Genomic DNA, 19,952 nt, shown 5'->3' with positions numbered 1-19,952 from the left:
GTTGTAAGTCGGTCCAGAGATCAGCGTCTGTTTCTTTATGGCAAACATATTTTACAAGCCTTAAAGAGACAGTTACCAAAAAGACAATACAAAAGACAATACATGTATATATATATAGAGAGAGAAAAAGGGGTGTGTGTACAGTTCATGCACTAAAGTTTTTAGAGTTTTTTGTGTATGTGTGATTTAAGGTTTTTTTTTTTACTGAGTACACTTTTTTTACAAAATATTTTATTGACAAATTTGTTACCAGCTTGTACAGGCAGCTCATAAAGAGTGCAATAGTTTCCATATAAAAGCAACTCTGTAATAAACAAACAGCCATTGTTCATGTTTCAAAACACTTCCTTCAAAACAGTAATCACACTGTACAGTAAAAGTGAGCAATACTCCAATATGTATCTCTGTGTCGGCATAAAATTAAGTGCAATGTTCAGATAGATTATGAAACTGTAATCTGGTATCAGCAATTATAAAGGGCGATAAATGGAATAACAAGGTTGTCTAAGTGAACATGAAACGGGAACATCTCAGCCCATGGGGAGCAGAAGTTGTGGGCATCTGACTTGAATAAACAATGATTTCTTTTTCCATCATTGTATTAAATACACTGTTTCTGTCTTGTTGAAATATGTCAGTAACATAAATACAATGATTTCTTGAGTGATTCAATTTTAGATTTTTGACACATGATTAGTATCAATATAAATACCATTATCATCAGATGCTAATAAAGGGGTTATGCTTGTGCTTTATGTGTGTGAGTATATTTTCTTAAATTTAATTAAAATGACCCCAAGACAGAATATGTCATTGATAGACTAATATTATAGTCTTGTGTTTTTTTCAACATCTTTGCTCATCACGTCGTCTTCTTTGAATCCTGGGTTGTCAGCTCCCATGCAAATGTTTGCTGAAGGCTTCTCTGTGATGTCTGATTCCTGTATTGGGTTAAAAACATATTATATTTATAACACCAATTTTTTGTTTATTTTGGAGAGGGTTGCTGATATGTTCTTCCTTTGTTTGTTAGGGGGTAAGCATCATACCTTTGACTTATTGCACCAGCTGAAGCAGATTAAGTCATTCTTCCTCACAAACAGCTCTGAGTTCATCTTGTCTTGCTTACATCCACCTGTATATGTATAAAAAAAATACATACTCCCTCGATTTTATCCTTGTTTTGATATAATTGAAATACCATAATATTATGGACTAGATTTCTGCAGTGCTTCAAGTAAAGACTAAAAAGTAATATCTCACCTGTGATCACGCTCACAAGCAGGCCAGACACAATTGTGGTCAGAACGCCCAACAGAGAAAAGTAGACGTAAGACAGAGAGTACCAGGTGTCTGCTAAAGGAGGCCTATAACTGAAATGAACAAAAATCACTCATTTTAATATACTTAGACTATATATAAAAATTTATGTTTAAAGCAGACAACTGTTTTCAACTGTTGACAACTGTGTTATGATGATCTAATGATCTGTGACTCCTCCCACCAGAGGATGGCTGTGGGTTTTTTCCCCTCTCTCTTAGGAGGTGGACACCTGGGCGTGCCTGGTAGTTGGGTGGAGTCTCTTCCTGTCCTTGGATTAGATAATTGGCTAATCACCTCCCGTACTTAACTACCAGATGACAGCCACCTGGCCCCCTCCTCTCTCTCCTAACCTCCACCATCCAACAAAGAACCTGTGTTTTGATTCGTTGCTGTGTAGAGTTTCTTTGACAAAGTGATTTGCAAGTATAACCTCGTGTGTGTGTCTGGCGTTAGTACCTCAATTTTGTAAATAGCTGTAAATAGATTTGTCAAGTAGCAATCGTGTATTTTGTTCACCTTGTATATATCCTTCACTGCAGCAGCCTAGTAGGCGTGAGAAGCCATTTTTGTTGATTACGTTTTCTCCTGTTTTTCATTTACTTTTTCATTTTTCATTTACTTCACTTTTTTGTACAAAAAGTACAAACTTCCAGAGAAGTTTGTACTTTTTGTAGTTGATTCGTGAGGTTTAATTATGCCTTTTTAGACAGCTATTAAACAGCTGTTGTTGTTTGGGTTTTTTTTGTTAAATAAAAGTTTACTGTGATTTTTACTGTGTTGCTGAGTAGCAAAAGAAGGTTTTGCATCAGTCTTTTATGTAAAATGACTCACTCAGGCTCTGGGGTCAGAGTCACTGGACTGGTCCAGGGAGTTATTGTTGTATAGTTTTGGCCTATTGTGTTGTTGCAGCCTGCAGTGGTGAGTGGAAGAGGATTTGTCTTTTCAGCTGTTGGTGGGTAAATCTGGCCTCCGATCCCCACCCACAGAGTCAACACTAGACCAATGATCATTCCCACAAGTCCTCCCTGAAAAGTAAATATGAACACAGTGAACTACTTTCTCTAGGACGTCACATTTTTATTACTTTGGCAATATATTTTTTTTTATGTGTTATCAGGTTGTGCAGTTGTGCTAGTAGAAGTCTGAGGGCAAGGAAATACTCACTATTGAGTTTGATGTGCGAAAAAACATGCCTAATAGATAGAGACCAAGGAGCGGTCCGCTTATCATGCCAAATATAGAAAGAGCAGCCTGAAAAGAAAAGGGGGGGGGGAAAAAGACAAGAAAAGAAAAAAGTAGTTTACCCTGTAGTTTGCAACTTTCACCTCATGGTGAAGCTGAAGAGCAATAAATGACTGCAGTAGTTTGTGTTCATGGTGATTCAGATTACCTGCAGGACGCTTCCCATCAGGGAAGCTACTCCAGCCATTCCAATACACACTCCTCCAAAGAAAACACCTGCGAGTAGAAAAATATAAAAGATCCAGCTTACAACGTTCGCAGTGCAAATTCAGTTGTTCAGATAGGCAACATGTTTTACAGTTTTCTAGAACAAATGTTATTATGGTTATGCACACTTAACTCTGTTTAAAAGCAAATGTTTATTTGGGTTTTTTTTCTTCATATAATTCAATTTATCATCATAACTTATGGAAAAATAAGTCCACAAAGGTGATGTGAGGCCAGTAGAAATCATGTTTTTTTCCTACCATAAATGATTTAGCACTTTAAAATGGACTGCAAGGAACAAGATCATTGTGATCTTGTGCAAAAACAGCATATTGATCCATACTAAAAACTGTCTGTATGACATAAAGAAGAAAAAGATAAGCTATGTGCTGCAAAAATATTTTCATAAATGAACGACCTACACCATAATTACACCTTCTGAAAACAGTAACAGTACCGACTGTTCTGTTAGGTCTGTTAATATAAATTATTAACAATTGTTTTTTACGACTTTATGACTTGTCTGTTTGCTGAATTGACAAGACTTCCTTTGTTCAGAGGTATTACGCAGGCTCAAATGATTATCTATGATATATTTCTAATCATTTCATAAGTTATATGGAGGAAATGCTTTGAATCCTTTGCTTAAAATAGCAAGATAAGATTATCTCGATGTCACTTGCTCTTTTGCAATCTCAAAGGGTCTGGGATAATAGGAGTCTGAACAGTTGTTGGTGACTACTTATAAACAAAGAGCTGTAAAGTCTTATTATTAAGCTGCGTTATTACAGACACGATGAAGCTTTTATTCGGGGTTTTCAATTCAATTCACTTTAATTAATATATATATAGCGCCAAATTGCAGCAACAGTTGCTTCAAGGCTTTTTTTGGACTATTTTGGAAGTTTTTTGTTTCTGCAACTTACTCAGGCCCATGTTCATCCAGCTCACTTGCTTCTGTGTGAGGTCTTTGTACACTGGTAGAATAAAGTCTTCTACCGTGACAGCAACTAGGGCATTAATGCTGGAAGACACTGTGCTGAAAAATATACAAAGGTAAGCTTTTAGACTTGGAACACAACAGTCAGGCTGATGCATTTAAAATGATAATTACACACAGAGAAGCTAGTTTCAGGAAACAGATGGTACTTTATGGCATTATCTATGTCTAGTAATGCAAATGCAAAAATATTATCCTGTTCACTACTTAGTGACTTTTTCTCAGGCAGCAACAAAGGCCGTTCTTTTCTAAGAATGTTAATTTATCAGGTCTTGATCCCTGCACAGCTCTAAAATAACATGTTTTTGCATGTCTAAGGCTCTCACCTCAGGGTACCACTATATGCTGCAGCCACAAACAGGCCTGCAATTCCAGGGAAGTCTGCCAGAATATCCATCACAAGGTATGGGAACAGCTGGTTGATAAATATAACCCATGTTTTGTTACACATAATGCTTTGTTGCACAATAAAAGGAAAGGTGGTGAGGACTAAAGAGAAAACTGCAGGTTTACTTACTTGGTCAGGGGTGGCAACATCACCGTTTGATAGTGGATCACAATTCTTGTAAATGGAGTACATGGTGAGACCAGAAAACACAGCCAGAGTTACAGTTATCCACAAGCCAACCATATTCACATACAGAGACCTGAAAGATGAAAAAAGACATGTCAGCACATAAAATTTTGCTCAGACTCAGCAATGTACTGTTTGTATTGAATTACAGGAACGCTCACATTTTGGCATGTCCCAGGGTTTTGCAGGAGATATAACGCTGCACCTGGGACTGGTTGATTGCGTAGATTGCCGTCCACATTATGCTACCGCCAACTACTATGCTCCAGAAAGTATGTCGTTTCAGGGGATCTGGATCAAAACTGTGATAGAAATGTCAATAATATGAAAATATATTGAAGGTTAACTTTGAGGACTTCAGCAACACAAACCTCTAACGTGGAATGGCATATAGAAGCCAATTAGCAGGCTTCCCATCCATGATATTTATTTTTGGATGCAAAATATTTTTAGTAAATTTCCTTGGAATTAGTAATCACAGTTTATGTGATTCAAAAACCCTGCCCGTTTTTTATTGTAAAATAAACTCACTCACTATTGGACATAAGTCTGCTTGTGTACTTACTCAAAAGCTTGTAGTCGGCCTCCTTCACCAGCATCTTCCCAAATCTTTGTCAGGCCTCCCTGCAGTACAGCTCCTCTAGCTATAACAGCCACAAAACCTGCCAGCATGACCACCATCTGAAGCACATCTGTCCAGATTACTGCTTTCAGACCACCCTGAAGTAAACATTGATGTTAGAGTAAGCGTCACATTGTAAAGGTTTTTTGCAGAATCTGTCGAGCTGATTCCTTAGTAAGAGTCACAATAATGTTTGGATGTGTACAATTATTAATAATCAAGGAGCCAATAACTTTATTTTCAGTCATATGTAAGTGAAAAACTGCTTATTAAAACCTCAATGAACCAAAACATTTATCATTAGAAATACGATACCATACCACCTTTATTTATAAAGCACTTTAACATAAAACCAGAGTTCACAAAGTGCTGTACATGCTAATAGCATAAGTAAAGAAAATTAAACACAACAGAGGAAGAGCCAGACGGCGAGCCACACACACTGGCGCCATCTTGAAACTTAAAACCAGCTGAAAGCATCCTCTGGCGTAACAACGTTTTCAGTTCATGCTTCTCTAAAACAACTAGTTAAATAAATATAATACTTTTTTACATTAGATGGTACCAACCAAAGTGCAGTAGATGATGCACACCACTCCCGTAGCCACCAACACTCCCCACAGATCCAGTCCAGTGACTGAGTAATAAGAAATAAGCTTCATTATGGTTCTGTCTGCATCCTTTTTTTTTTTTTTTTTCAGTTTTTGGGTTTTGGTTGTTTTTCTAAATAAACCTTTATATAGGATAAACATGAAAGAATCATTAGTATATTAACTCAGGACTAATATTCCACTAAGAAGAAGTAGAAGTTTTATGAGCAGGTGACAGTTTAGTGAGGCTTAAAGCTAAAAGTCCTTCAATTATCAAGATGTGTTTTATGAGGTTTTTGGCTTACTTTGATTTAGAGCAAGAGCTGGAGCATAGATAACCAAACCGGTATACAGTGCCTGAGGAAAAATGTCACCATTAGCTGATTACATGGAAAAACAACAAGCATATATTTTATATTAATGCTTTCTTGGAAGTGGAAGAAACAGGTTTACATAAAGTCAAACAGAAAAAAACAGCAGGTGCTGTTTTCATTTTACCTTTAACATTTTAATCATTGGTGTTTCCTCAACTTTTCATTCCTAAATAATTTCAGTTTTAATAGTCAAAATTCATAAAGTAATTGATCATATATTTAATCATTTTAAACTCTTTGCTTACCGTCTGGACGATGTACATTGATGTCCCAATTATCCGAATGGGGCGGCTGAATCGCAACTCCAGGTACTAGAAATGAAAACGAACCCTGGATATCAATAGAAGGATCTTTTGGTCCACAAATTTGCTAGATTGCTGTACTGTGTACTGTATTTTTTAAAAATAAAACTTCCAAAAAAATACTTTAGATATTTCTTTGCATACTATGTTGGAATCACTTTTAACAAGTAATGAGTAACCTGTAATGAGTAACCTTCATTAACCAGCACCAAGCTGTGTACATTATTTTTGTTGTTTGCTTTATTGATCTTTGGCATTTTAAGTTATTTCCTGATTCATATGTTCACCAGTGTTTCTACCATCTCCCTACCTCATAGGCACTGGTGACCCCCAGTCGGTAGAAAAGAGGAACAAAGAGCTCAGCACTGATTGCAGACATGATAGCATAGGCGAAGCCAAAAATCCAGAAAGCAGATCCAAACCGGTAGGACTCAGCAGGTGTACCAATGACTGTGATGCCAGACATAAAGCTGGCAGTGAGCGACATGGCAACTGGCACAGCTGTCATTTGCCGTCCACCCAGTAAGAACTCCTCGCTGCTAGCCTCCTTGCGACCTCGGAAAGCCTGGAATAGGCCAACGCCAGCTGCCAGCAGAATTATTCCAGCAAACACCACATAATCCCACACAGAGAAAGTTGCCACTGGACCTCCTGTACCCACCATGGTTGATTCAGTAGGAGAAGCAAAGGGTCTTCCTTTGACACACAATATTGAACTTCTGTCAGAATTCAATAACTTTCAATCTTGCAAATATAGTCCTTCCCCTTTAAATTATCCTGAAATTGCCCTTAAATCCAGTTGACATGCAGTGCATTTCAGAATCAATTGTCAGAAATTTAAATCCGCTGCGTAGTGGAAAAGTTATAGCTTGACCTCCTCAGATTTTACAAGAGTTTTCTTGGTTTTAGTCTTCAATTATTTGCAGCTTAGCCACTTTAACTATAAGAAAACTTTCTTCGATGGATGAGAACATTGAGGTAGTTCAACTGTCTCCCTTGTTGTTGACAGAAATCTGGTCCACTCTGGTGGTTCCTAGTGACTATAAAGATTAGTTCACTTTAGTTAATAATCTATCAAGGCCACTACACTAAGTAGTAAAGCCTTCTGTATTTTTCCTAATTGTAAAAACTGATGAGCCTCTAGTGTGTCTTCTTTTATGACACATTATCACGTGGTGTATTCTTTTCGGACAGAAAATAATGTTATTATGGTGTCACTTCTTATTAAAAAGAAATGACATGTTGACACACCTATGAGGAGTCTGTGTGCAACTCATGGTTATTCAGTATTTATTGGTCATGTTAAGAATTTCAAGAGGAGGAATGTGGGTTAAATATTTTGGGTTTTCTGACATTGTGTTTTATTTGCCATACATGTCATATGTGATTGCTAATCCCTTACTTAGCATTTCAGTATTTGATTATCTCTCCAGTAATGCATAGAAAGGCACAAAAGTCACACATCTAGTGTCAGTGAAAAGCATAGCTACAGCAAAAAAAACTGCACACTAGAGAGAAAAAGTAAGTGTAATCATTTGCACTTGCTAGTTCATTAAATATTAGCGGTTTCATGGATGGTTTCATTCAAGACGTCTTTTATGAGAGAATCAGTTACTCTAAATTCTTAAAAAGTTAATGTAAAATTCACTGTTTATGTATGTGCATTTGAACAATAGCTGGGGAGAACGAATGATCAGTTTAAGGTGGAAGCTAACATTGTATTTTACTGTTCAAATGTTCAATGTATCGTAATCATCTTGTGAGCAATATTCCTGGTCACTGATAAACTAAATGATGACAGCAGGTTAACCATGTACATATACTTTAATGGTAACTGTAATTAGAGCAAAAACTTTTACTCTAAAAAAAAAAACAACCTTTTGACTAAAATGAAAAAGAAATCAGTATATCCAGCTCCTGCTCTGTACTTCTTTGTTGTCTAATATTTTTATATTTGCATTGATCTTAGTGGGCTACAGATACACAGAAACACAACAATGGCATTCAAAACAGTTGCAAAATCACTTAACGTGTACGAGACTTTGACTATGTTCGACAATCATTAAACTAAATTACAGATAAGGAGACACAAAGTGTCTCTCTATCTTTACAGTAACTTTTACTTTAGTAATACAAAATCGGGTTGTATAACCCTTTTTGATTGTGTTGTACCAGTGTCATCTCTGGACTGTGACTGTTGAGTGTTTTGAACGACTCACATTGTTGCATGTTTTCTTTGGTGTCACTTTAACACTGCCGGTGTGCAACTCTGCATTATAAGAAGTTTTCAAGTTAATTTTTATATAAATGAGTAACAGATTGGCTTGTTTGGTAAAGAAAACATCTCGGGTTAAAATTTGAATGGCCCTCTAATAAAAAAAAATGCGTTCTTTAAAGCAGAAAATAAGCTTTTTGTGTGTTTTGTGACATCTAGTGTACAGTAGCTTAGACTACTTTGCACAGAGCCACATGGCTAATGCACGAACTTTGTTTACCAAGGAAATCATTATTCATGTAATCCACATAATGGACTGAAAATTCAACAGATCGTTTTTTGTCACAGATAGATAACATGCAGTTTATGTAAAGATAGATTAAGATATGTTTGTATAAATACTGCTTAGCAGAGATGTTTGGACTCAGAGCATCATTAGGCCTGAAAGTGCCCACATCTATCAAGCAGGTGACTCATGCATACAGAGGGTAAGAAAATAATATTCAAGAAACCAAACCTCTGATCTCTCTTGTATGTTGTTGACTGGTCTCTTTACCTTTTCTTCCCAAACAGGACCAAAATAGACTAAGATTGACTGAGACACATAACATGGAGGTTACAGTGTTCAACTGCTGGCTCTTTTTTCTGATGTTTAGCCCTGCTGTTCCCATGTGTTTGCCCACTGATTTCACCCTGTATGTGGAAAAGCCAGAATGTGAGTTCTGTGTTGCAATAAACACAACCATCTGCATGGGATTTTGCTACTCAAGGGTATGTATGTCTAATGTTTAAAAAAATGAAAAAGAAAAAAAGTCTACATGTTGTTTTTGGTTATTGAAAACTGGAAGTGCTTAGTAAATAATCGTTTTTCCATATCAAAAATTATATGACAAGAAATATGAAACAAAATATTAGAAAGAGATATCTAAAAGGTAGTAAGAATATGTGATTTTTGGCATATTTTTACATAGTTTTATTTAGTTTTATTTTAGCATTTTTTTTTTACATAGTTTTATAAATGCTTTGGAGACTTTATTTAGATGTTGGATGGGCTTTACACTGAAAGCTTACAATTTCCTTTGCGGTTTTAATGTTGTAAATTACTAAGAAATTTTTAAAAAAGCTGGCAAAAAACCCCAAAAAAAGGCACTTCATAATTTGTCTATTGCAAATATTCGACATAAATAAATAAATACATATCAAGACAGACTTCTTATTAGCCAATGTTATCAGACTTTAAGCTAGATAGTCACATAAAAAAATATTTCCAGCACTTTTTCCCCAATGTTATCTAGATTCTATGTAATCGTCATTCGTTTAGTTTGATCTCTGTGCTTATATGTGATAACCAGGACAGCAACATGAGGGATATTCTTGGCCCACGTTTCCTTGTCCAGAGGGGCTGCACCTATGATAAGGTTGAATACCACACTGCTATTCTGCCTGGCTGTCCCATTGAAGCCAACCCTGTCTTCACCTACCCTGTGGCTCTCAGCTGCCACTGCAGTGCATGCAGGACTGACACTGATGAGTGCGCACACAGAGCCAGCATGGATGGAACAAAGTGTACCAAGCCTGTTAGGCGTATCTACCCATATCCTGGCCACAGCAACTATGTTATCCCTTTTTGACTCACATGTTCTTGTTCCCATAACAAGAACACTGTTTTAGTTGTGGAAGTACATGACATCCATATTCTGAGAAAAGACAAGCGTCATCATATACTGTCAGATCTGTACCGTCTGTACCTTTCCCAATTGTACCAGCTTTTTAAATTCTGCCTTTGTTAGCCAATATGTCTGTGCTGCAGGCTTGCTTTTAACTTTACAATGAGGGTTGATCCTAGTGCATTTTTCCTGTTTTCAGCATCGTTATATATCCATTTGTACTCTCTTGTGAGCGTGACTCTCAGACTTATTGTGCTCGGAAAAGGGCAGTCTGATTACAACTGAATTAAAGTCTCTAAATAGCTCTCTGACTAAGCAGTACTTGACTTAATCACATCCTGTGTAAGACTTTAGCTTTCTGTTTACTACACAAGGCCATGACACTCACAACATCACTGACTATATTTACCTTGATAGTCATTCTGGAAAACCACGAATTGTTGACACAACTAAAGCTGTTTCCAAAAAAGTTATGACATTGTGTAAAATGTCAATGTGATAATTTACAAATCATTTAAAGCCCATATTTAACTGAAAACATTCAAAAGAAAGCATAAATGGTAAATGGCCTGCATTTGTGTAGCGCTTTACTTAGTCCCTATGGATCCCAAAGCACTTTACACTACATTCAGTCATCCACCCATTCACACACTGGTGATGGCAGCTATATTGTAGCCACAGCTGCCCTGGAGCGCAATGACAGAGGCGAGGCTGCCAGACACTAGCGCCACCGGGCCCTCTGACCACCACAAGTAGGCAATGGGTGAAGTGTCTTGCCCAAGGACACAACGACCGAGATTGTTGGAGCCGGGGCTCGAACTGATTACAAGACGAACTGCCAACTCTTGAGCCACGATCACCCGAGCATAAGGAATAAGGAAGCTGATGGTGAACACTTTAGGAAACTTCTAATAACTGTTGAGGTTAATTTGTGACACAATTGGGCATGAAAAATGCATCCCAGAGTATTCTAGAAGTAAAAGTGGTGATGGGTTCTTACACTGTGAGTCATCAGTATATCTTTCTTTTTCTTAATTGCTTATCCAGTTCAGGCACCATTAATACTCAACGCCCATACAGGTCTTGCAACACCGTCCTAACATGAAGTCTTTTTCGGGGTAAGCCAAAACAAAACAAAAAAGCTAAACCAGAGTCTACATATGTTCCAAAAGAACGCCTTAATGAAAGAAGTGACTGGGAGCTAATGTGGTAAGCCTACAGTCTATTACCATTGACCCACTAAAACCATTTTAATTATTAAACAAAAATATTGTCACCTTTAAAAGATTTGCAAACTTTTGCATTTGGTTTTTATTGACAGTTTATAGAGACAAGGGTTAAATGTCTTGTCCTTGAGGTTGTTAAAATACGTTACTAGATTTTTTTGGAAACAATATAACTAGAAGACTCAACAAAACCAAATTTAATGTGTGACTTTGTCCACTGTAACTATCAGTTTGATGCAGTGTTTATATGTGTATTTTCCAGTGCACAGTGGAAATTTTGGGGGACAGCTGCAGCTTATTTATAGCTCAGCAATTCAGAGTGTGAGAATGCATGATAAGTCTTTCATGTGGAGCTCTTTGACATTTCTCTTTCATGATCTTATATTCAGTCTTTACATATATAACAGGCTTTCTCTTTTTTCTGATAGCTTCTGTTTAAAATGTCTTTGCACTGATGGAAGTTTTTTTATTGGCTCTGCAGCCCTCACTGATTTCAACACTTTACAACATTTTAAAGAGAAGTGAGTATAACATGAACTACAAAAGAAGTCCTGTGACCTAAAAGCCAACAAAACATCTGATTTAAAGACCTTTAAAGGCTGTTTCTCACTTTTATTCATCAACATAACCCCTTATAAGAAGTTTAACTACACTAATGGTTGACATGATTATGGTGTTTCAAATCTTGAAGTAACCTTGGAGCATTTTGAATTTTGGGGTAAGAACAGGATATGACGCTCTTATCTCTATGAAGGGAAAACAAGGAAGTGGGACACGTTTACACAACAATGACACAGGTGTTCTGAGCCACTAGTCGGCTTTGAGCTTGTACAGCTTCCCACAACCTGATACTCTGTTTAACCTTGCAAAAAGTCAGCTGACAAAATGGCGCAGTGTTATCCATTTTGGGATGAGGCATTTCAGTGTCCTGACTTTGTCACTAAATATGAAATATTGTGCTACATATGCTCCCACTCCCACCCCTCCTAATTTTGATGTGTTGAGAAGGTAAAATGTTTTTATCACATAGAGTTATCTTTGTTAGTATTGAAAATTGACCAGACATGACTCCAGAATAATCAGTCTGGTATGGCACAATGGTCTGATGTGCTTGGCTGAAAATTTGTAGTGGTGTAGTTTTGAAAACCTGAATACCCTAACGGATAAAAGCATGGAATTTGCCTCTGTCAGCATTCCAAAGCAACCAGCTATGTTGTGCACATACCGATTACGCGTTCATTCAGACAAACCATAAAGTTTTGCTTGTGTTGTGTTTATTCAGCTAGATAAAATGTGAGAACTTTTTGTAGCAATGGAATCACCAGTGGGTCCAGGAAAAGTCATTGGTGGTTGGTCTGCTTGTCAAACACTTCAGTTTAGTATAAAATTAGATTGCAAAGGTTGTAGAATCAGTCACTCTGTTCAGACCAATTCTTAAAACACATTTGTACAGAAATAGGTTTATGTGATGTTGTCTTTTTTTCGTCTTTTTATCTTCATTCAACTGTTTTGAGCATGATGAAAGAAAGTATTATGATTTGTCCTAGTGACCTTTTCCACTGACTTGCTCCTCTATTCTAAATTTACTTCTCATTCCAAAATGACTTTGTACTTATTCTGTGAAATATCTTTATTCGTGCTATAGATATTACATATCCCCCTGACTTTGGTGATTCCTTAAGCTTTTCTTTCTTCTTATAATATAGTTTCACATCACGTTGCCTGTATAAAAGACTGTGGATTTTCTATATTACAGGTTCTCAGAAAAACTATTTTTTATTTGTTTCAATAACGCTAATATGTCTGATTGAACTTCACATTTTTAACAACACTGAGTGACCAGATGATCATCACTAGGGCATGTTGTTACAAGTTATTACAGTGAACAGTGAGCAGAGAAGAAATGACTATATAGTGGTTACGAAAGAGACAATCGCTTGCCAAAATTGACATGACATGCAAGGTATATGCACCTCCCACTATTATTTTTTTGGCTGTAGGTGTTAGAGGTAAACGACTTCCTGGTTTGGGGATGTGTCCACAACTTTAAAGCCTCTAGATCTTTCACTCCGGAATTTTCTAAATTATGTGGTTAAAAAATACATTGTAAAAACCTGAAGCCTTGTCTGTAGAATGCACTGCTCTGACTAAAACCGGGAAACATTCCTTTGAGTAATTTGATATGCTGTCTTGTGTCTCTCATTTAAACTTTAAGGCCACGTTTATTTTACCATAAAGAAAAACTTTTATGACTATAATATGGGTTTATTGATGAAGATACCTTTTCTTCGTCAGCAAATTATGACTCTGTATCTGATTCATCCAGCTGGACACAGTCAGACCTGCTCATCACAGCATGTTCAACCTATTCTAAGACTGATAAGAGAAAGGGGTACATTTTCCCACCCACAGCTATCTTGCTGAAGGGAAGTAAAGAGAAAATCCTGACCGTGAGTGGCAATATTAGAAAATAGAAAGCAGAATTTATAAATATTTCAGTGCATGAGCTTTTATAAACAATTCATTATATATTTTTTGAACTAATGATGCTTTTTATGTTCAACATCTTGATCTGCTCAGCAGAAAACAGTGGTTAATTGTGATTAAATAAAAGCAAGTTCAGTCATTTAAAGAAGCACCGTAGTTGCCCCTGGGTGCTAGAATAGAGTAGAATCGAATCGAATCGAATCAAATAACACCATTAGCAGTCGGACAGCACATTTCACAAATCTCAAAGCCATGGCGACTTTAATAGGATTAATCCACTTTTAACTTGAGATTATTCTGAGACATGGGGAAGGACTTCTTTACTAAGAATGGGGTAATCTCTCCCAACAAAGACCAGTTTTAAATAATCTAACAGTGAGGTTTTGGTTCTGAAAAACTGAATGTTTAAACTTAACAAAAAAATAGCTTCTTTCTTTTTGGGCTTAAGCAGTGTAAAGCTGTAATTGGTGAATCAGCTAATGATTGATGTATCTACCTTCCAATCAAAATAAAGTAACAATATAGAAACTTGTGATTGGCTTTAAATCAAGCGGCAGTCAGATAAGCGCCAGCCCCTTAAAAAAAGCCAGTGGAAAATTCCAGCTACTCTGACCCTCAGCTTTATTAGCGCTTCAACTAGCGGAAGAGACAGAAGTACTGACTATTCGCTCGAAACAATCAAACAAGAACTACTGCGAGATCATTTATTTGGTAAGTTGATCCGTAATAATCTATATTCAATTAGTTTAGAAATGGTTTTAAATTCACTGCTTGATTCTTTGTCTCCAGTTTATTCGTTATTTCTCATAATGTTGACGAATGAATGGGCGTCTCAATGACAGTAGCCTTCAAAAGCCACTTTCTTTATGTGGAACTGAAAACAATGCGGTAGTCAATATCTTTTTTTTTTTTTTTACCCAAAGCGTGTATTATAAATAGTATAAACTCCATTGGCCAGTGCATTTTTTTTAAATTATATTTTTTAATGCAATTAAAATGCTCGGTAGAGGGATATATTTGCATGGAAACGTCATCTCGTATATTTGCATCGATATTATCCCTCGTAACTCACATTCATACAAAGTATCTATATTTTATGCCTCGGCCTTCAGAAAGAGTTACTTAGAAATTCAGCAGTAGCCGCCAGATTTGAATCTTAACTTTATGAAAGACGGTTACGCCCATATATGGAGTGCGGTATGTGAGCTTAAACACGCCCACGGGTTGCACTACTCATAGCGCAAGTATAGCACATCCGCTGCATCATGGTCTTGTGACTGTGCGGCACATAGATAACCTAAAGTCCCTCGTGGGTGGAATAAGCTTCTCTGTAAGGTCTGTGACTACTTGGAAACCTACTTAGTAACTCCCTTTGCTTTCTCTGTCTAGGACTCTGCTCATTCACCTCACTGAAGAACACCTGAACCTACATCACCTGATTTTTGCTTTTACTTTTTCATACATCTTCCTTTGTCACTCTTTCAAAGCTTTATCACTTTGTCATGTCTCAGCAGCAGATCAGGTAAGCTTCATGCACTATTTTATTCTGTGCATGTGTGGTCTAGTGGTACAAATGTTTTTTTTTATTTTTTTTTATTATTATTTCATAATGATTAGATGAGCTTGGTGACTTATATTAGCATGATTTTTCTGCTTTTGTGTTTCATGTAATTGTAAACTGATTATCTTTGGAGTATAGCTTTTAGCCTTCTAAACAGTTTATAATCATAGTCTGTCTTTCAAAATTATAAGAATAAACACAGCATCATTAAAGTTGTGACATTATTTATTTACTTATTTATTTTTATTTTGCTGTCTCTCTTTAGCCTCCCAGCCAAACTCATTAATGGCGGCATTGCTGGCATTGTTGGGGTTACTTGTGTCTTCCCCATTGACTTGGCAAAGACCAGGTTGCAGAATCAGAGACGAGGTCAGCAGGTCTACAAAAGCATGTGAGTATTTCTGCTTAATGTTGACTTAAGCAACACACAGCCCCCAGGTGTTATACCTACCATGCCCTGGTGTAAGTCAGTGCTATTCATACTGATCTCACAATGACAGCTGTGCATTGAATTGTAATGACTATGTAGGTTTTAAGAAATTCCTCTCTAGTGAGGTCATTTTACTCACTTTGCACTGCTTTATAGAGTGGAAATTTACTGAACTGCGTTCTCTTGTAACACTTAAATTTCCTTAGTCCACCCCCTGTTGTCTCAATGAACTGGCGTGTTTTGTCACACCGGTAATATTTACCTTGCTTTCTTCTGTAGGATGGACTGCCTTGTCAAGACAGTTCGATCAGAGGGATACTTTGGAATGTACAGAGGTAAGGCTTGTACATATTTAAATATTAAGAAGCAGTAGGATAGCAGAGGTAGAAGTTCTGCAAGAGGATTAAATATAGGAGAGGGTAAGCTCTCTGTTGTGAGGTTAACATTGATACGGTTACCACTGGCCACACTTGTTGTTTTAACAAGTACTGAGAGACTGCATTTTAGCTGTGTTTGGATGCTTTTTATATATATATATCTCTTAGTCCAGTTGTAAAGGAGAAGTTGTCAAATGGTCTCATGCAAAGTATTACATTCACTGTAGTATAGTATGTAATATTGTACTTGTTAAAACAGAGAGCATATACTTTCATTATTAGTGTATCACTTAGAAAAGGAAACTAAGTCTGCAAAGAAATTGGAGACCTCTTAGTTTGGGTCTCTGTCTGTGTGAGGAATGTTTGTTTGCATCTGTGTTTTTCATATTACAGACTTGGGTCCCCCTGGGATATTGAAGGCTAGCCGATAAGGCGCAGCCACGCTGGAGGCAAATCATTAAATGGTTCTTACAATATTGCTCTATTTAAAACTCTAGGCTCAAGTTTTTGTTTTGCCATCTATTTGTTCTGTAATTTGACTTGTCAGTAACTACTTTGCTGTCTTCTTGCTGTCCTGTCAACTTTTGGATTATTGTTGTTTTCCAGACTATGAATTGTGTCTTTGCAGACTTTGGTTGAGCTTGCAAACAAATCTGTGGTGAACTAAAGATTAATTTTTTTGCATATTCAGTCCCACAGAACATTTAAGTTTGCTCAAAGTCTTCACACGCATAGTCAAGGACTCAGTCTGTCCTTTCTCTAATGTTTTTTTTTTTTAAATTTTATTTTATCTGTCATCACTAACCTACTCACTGACATGCATCCTGTCACTAAGATCTATTTCCTTTCTTGAAGTCTTCTCTACACAGTGTTGCTTGTTGTCACACCCTGATTCTGTTTATTTCATAGATTTCGTGTTTGCATCTTCCTCTGGATCTTCATTGCCCTATTGTTCCTTATGTTGTGTTGTTATGCTTGTTTCTCATTTTCCTCCTGATATTTTGTTTACTACTTTTTTTTTTTTTTTTTTTTTTTTAAATTGACATAATCCCCCTTCACAATTATTACTTAAGCTCAATTAAACTGAGTATATGTCTTGTCTGTGTGTAAATTAACTGTACAGTTAACTCTTTACATTCTGATGTTGTAATGATAGTGGCGGGGTATGTTTTTGTACATGTGCTGAATGGAAAACTGGATTCTGTCTTCAGTGCTAACTATTTTTTTTTTCCCCTCAGGTGCTGCTGTAAATCTGACCTTGGTTACCCCTGAGAAGGCAATCAAGCTGGCTGCCAATGACTTCTTCCGGCACCACCTTGCCAAAGACGGGTAAGCATACTCTGTGAGAGGATCTTCTTGGAAATGGGCAATATGTATTTATTATTTTTAAAGGTGGTTTATTTAAAACATGTCTCACTCTTAACAGAAAGGGGCTGACAGTGTTCAAAGAGATGCTGGCAGGCTGTGGTGCAGGCATGTGCCAGGTCATTGTTACTACCCCCATGGAAATGCTCAAGATACAACTACAGGATGCAGGCAGACTTGGTAAGAAGCATGCAAAGCCCTTTTTAAATGCATCAGTGTCAGTAATTTACATTTATAGCTGTGTTCCTCATTTATAATTATATATATCTTATGTGTGTGTGGGTTTTTTTTTTTTTTTTTTTTTTTTTTTTTTTTTTGTACAGCGGTCCAACAACAGAAACCAGTCATGATGACTCCCACAAAGCTTGTGGCCACTAATGCAGTGCTCAGTCGCTCTTACAATTCTGGCATGGTCATTTCTGCACCAAGAGCTGTGTCGGCTACACAGATTGCAAAAGAACTCCTCCAGACGCAGGGCATCCAGGGGCTCTACAAAGGTCTGGGGGCCACACTGATGAGGTAAATCACTTCTACCGCCACGATGAGAAGCTGTGTGTGAACCTGACAGGGCAGTTGAACTTCACCAGGATTTTAGTCTGAAAATATTTTGTTTACTTTCTTCCAGAGATGTCCCCTTTTCTATTGTTTACTTCCCATTGTTTGCTAATCTGAATCGCCTGGGCAAACAAAGTCCTGAGGCGTCGTCACCCTTCTATTGGGCCTTCCTCTCAGGCTGTGCTGCAGGATCCACTGCTGCGGTGGCGGTTAACCCCTGTGATGGTGAGTGGTGTTTTTATTTATTTTTGCTTTTTTTTTCCGCCCTAAGCTGGATCACCCAGTTGTCTCCTGTTGAATATTCTTAGCAACACTGGAATTTTAACAATCCCCCCCCCCTGCTCTCTCTCCTTCTAGTGGTGAAGACCAGACTGCAGTCATTGAACAAGGGGGCTAGTGAGGAGACTTACAGTGGAGTGGTGGATTGTGTAAGGTATGACAGTGAATCATTTTTACAGTTGCATAAATTGCACGTCTTTTTTTTTTTTTTCCTTTTCCTACCTTTGTGTGTATGAATAAACTCGTTCCTCTGTTTTGACAGTAAAATAATGCAGAAGGAGGGGCCTTCAGCATTCCTGAAAGGTGCCAGCTGCCGGGCTCTGGTCATCGCACCTCTGTTTGGCATTGTACAGGTTATGTACTTTGTTGGTGTTGGTGAATACATCCTTGACAACTCACCCCTACGCCTCTTAGGACCATGAGACCATATCATCTTGCTGACTAGCTATGCATGGGACCTGGTAGAAGACCTAGCTGCTACATGTATTCAGTTTACAGCAAGAAAAACAAGTAGACAGAAAGACCTATGATTTCACTATCTTTACGGTCAAAACGTGGTGTTGCACTTAAACCCTTTTGTTACTTGTTCAGTAGGCTGAAGCCAGTGTTTGCGCTTGAAGCTGTTAGCTTTACTGCATTGGGGCCTCTCTTGACCCTAAACAGTTGTTTTGTTTCCCTCTGTGAGGGAAGGGAGCTTGCTTTCTTGATCACGACTTTTCTTTTTTTTTCTTTTTTTTCTAAAACTTGTTTTTGACGCTATTTAAAGTAGTTTGTTATGAGAGTTTGTAGTACTTTATTTATGTGTTGTTGTTGTTTTTTCCTTCTTTGCTGTCTCATGTTGCTGAGCCTTAATCTAGAAACAAAAGTCTGAAAGTTCACAGGGCCCAGTTTACACAACTTGCTGGAAAGGCTTTTTTTGTGAACTGCTTTGTGTACATGTTTACTTTAACTAATCATGAACCTTCCTAATGAAATTGGGACCATATGGCTTACCAAACCATAAGCTGTGTCCTACACTTGACATTAGTGCAGTAGTTGGTTAGTGCTATGTGAACTGTCATAAACTTGAGATGCAATCATGCACATTTTATGTTTGTCTACGTCCACACACACACACACACACTTTTTATATTTCATCTGAAATGTTATCCAGAAGGTCCTTTGTGATTCATGCCTTAACAAAGCAGTTTGAAATGTAGTTTTGATTCTGCAAGGCAAAATTGACAGAATATGAGCATTATTACAGTTACTGTGAGCTTATTTTTAAAAGGAAAAAAAAGACTGTTACATACCAATGATTGTGATGGCTTTTTGTACTTGTGTATATTAATAAAAAACTTGAAGTACCCAGTCTGTACTGTTTGACTAAGTACTGAGGGCTATGAAGGTATTCTGAATAACTGCTGTAGTTCAGAACTATTGCTTTATGACATATTCATTAATGTAAACATACTACATTCGATTTTTCTAAATGTTCCTTTACGAAGAGTTTGTTCGACTCTGGCCTCCTGCTGACATCAGTGATTTCCTTAGTAAGGCTATCTCATGCACACACT

General features: G+C 37.3%; 3 protein-coding genes across 4 annotated transcripts; 2 read left to right on the top strand and 1 right to left on the bottom strand.

Annotated features, from left to right (window-relative positions):
• Positions 1 to 464: 464 nt before the first annotated feature.
• Positions 465 to 6,898, bottom strand: slc5a8l (solute carrier family 5 member 8, like; the record flags this gene model as incomplete). Its single annotated transcript, XM_080892106.1, has 15 exons — positions 465 to 941; positions 1,050 to 1,135; positions 1,264 to 1,373; positions 2,155 to 2,348; positions 2,488 to 2,574; positions 2,714 to 2,781; positions 3,699 to 3,811; positions 4,099 to 4,187; positions 4,290 to 4,419; positions 4,508 to 4,648; positions 4,912 to 5,066; positions 5,538 to 5,605; positions 5,864 to 5,915; positions 6,178 to 6,243; positions 6,545 to 6,898. The coding sequence occupies 15 exons, from the start codon at positions 6,896 to 6,898 to the stop codon at positions 828 to 830; spliced, it is 1,827 nt and encodes a 608-aa protein (XP_080748232.1). The 3' UTR covers positions 465 to 827.
• A 2,076-nt stretch (positions 6,899 to 8,974) lies between these two features.
• Positions 8,975 to 10,325, top strand: tshba (thyroid stimulating hormone subunit beta a). The gene is made up of 2 exons (XM_080892165.1): positions 8,975 to 9,220; positions 9,802 to 10,325. Exons 1-2 carry the CDS (start codon positions 9,059 to 9,061, stop codon positions 10,078 to 10,080), a joined length of 441 nt encoding a protein of 146 aa, XP_080748291.1. The 5' UTR covers positions 8,975 to 9,058; the 3' UTR covers positions 10,081 to 10,325.
• Positions 10,326 to 14,400: 4,075 nt separating this feature from the next.
• Positions 14,401 to 19,007, top strand: slc25a55a (solute carrier family 25 member 55a). Of its 2 annotated transcripts, XM_080891176.1 has the most exons (10): positions 14,401 to 14,540; positions 15,219 to 15,351; positions 15,656 to 15,781; positions 16,100 to 16,155; positions 17,436 to 17,526; positions 17,624 to 17,742; positions 17,886 to 18,081; positions 18,188 to 18,342; positions 18,475 to 18,550; positions 18,659 to 19,007. In XM_080891176.1, exons 2-10 carry the CDS (start codon positions 15,332 to 15,334, stop codon positions 18,816 to 18,818), a joined length of 999 nt encoding a protein of 332 aa, XP_080747302.1. In that variant the 5' UTR covers positions 14,401 to 14,540; positions 15,219 to 15,331; the 3' UTR covers positions 18,819 to 19,007. The 2 variants fall into 2 exon arrangements, with proteins under 2 accessions (XP_080747302.1, XP_080747303.1); XM_080891177.1 differs by lacking the exons at positions 14,401 to 14,540; positions 15,219 to 15,351 and having other exon boundaries at positions 15,698 to 15,781; positions 16,591 to 17,526.
• The last annotated feature ends 945 nt before the right edge of the window (positions 19,008 to 19,952 follow it).

Source organism: Rhamphochromis sp. 'chilingali' (assembly GCF_963969265.1).
Source record: "Rhamphochromis sp. 'chilingali' genome assembly, chromosome: 9".
Classification (NCBI taxonomy): Eukaryota; Metazoa; Chordata; class Actinopteri; order Cichliformes; family Cichlidae; genus Rhamphochromis; species Rhamphochromis sp. 'chilingali'.
This window is presented reverse-complemented; position numbering and strand designations above follow the sequence as displayed.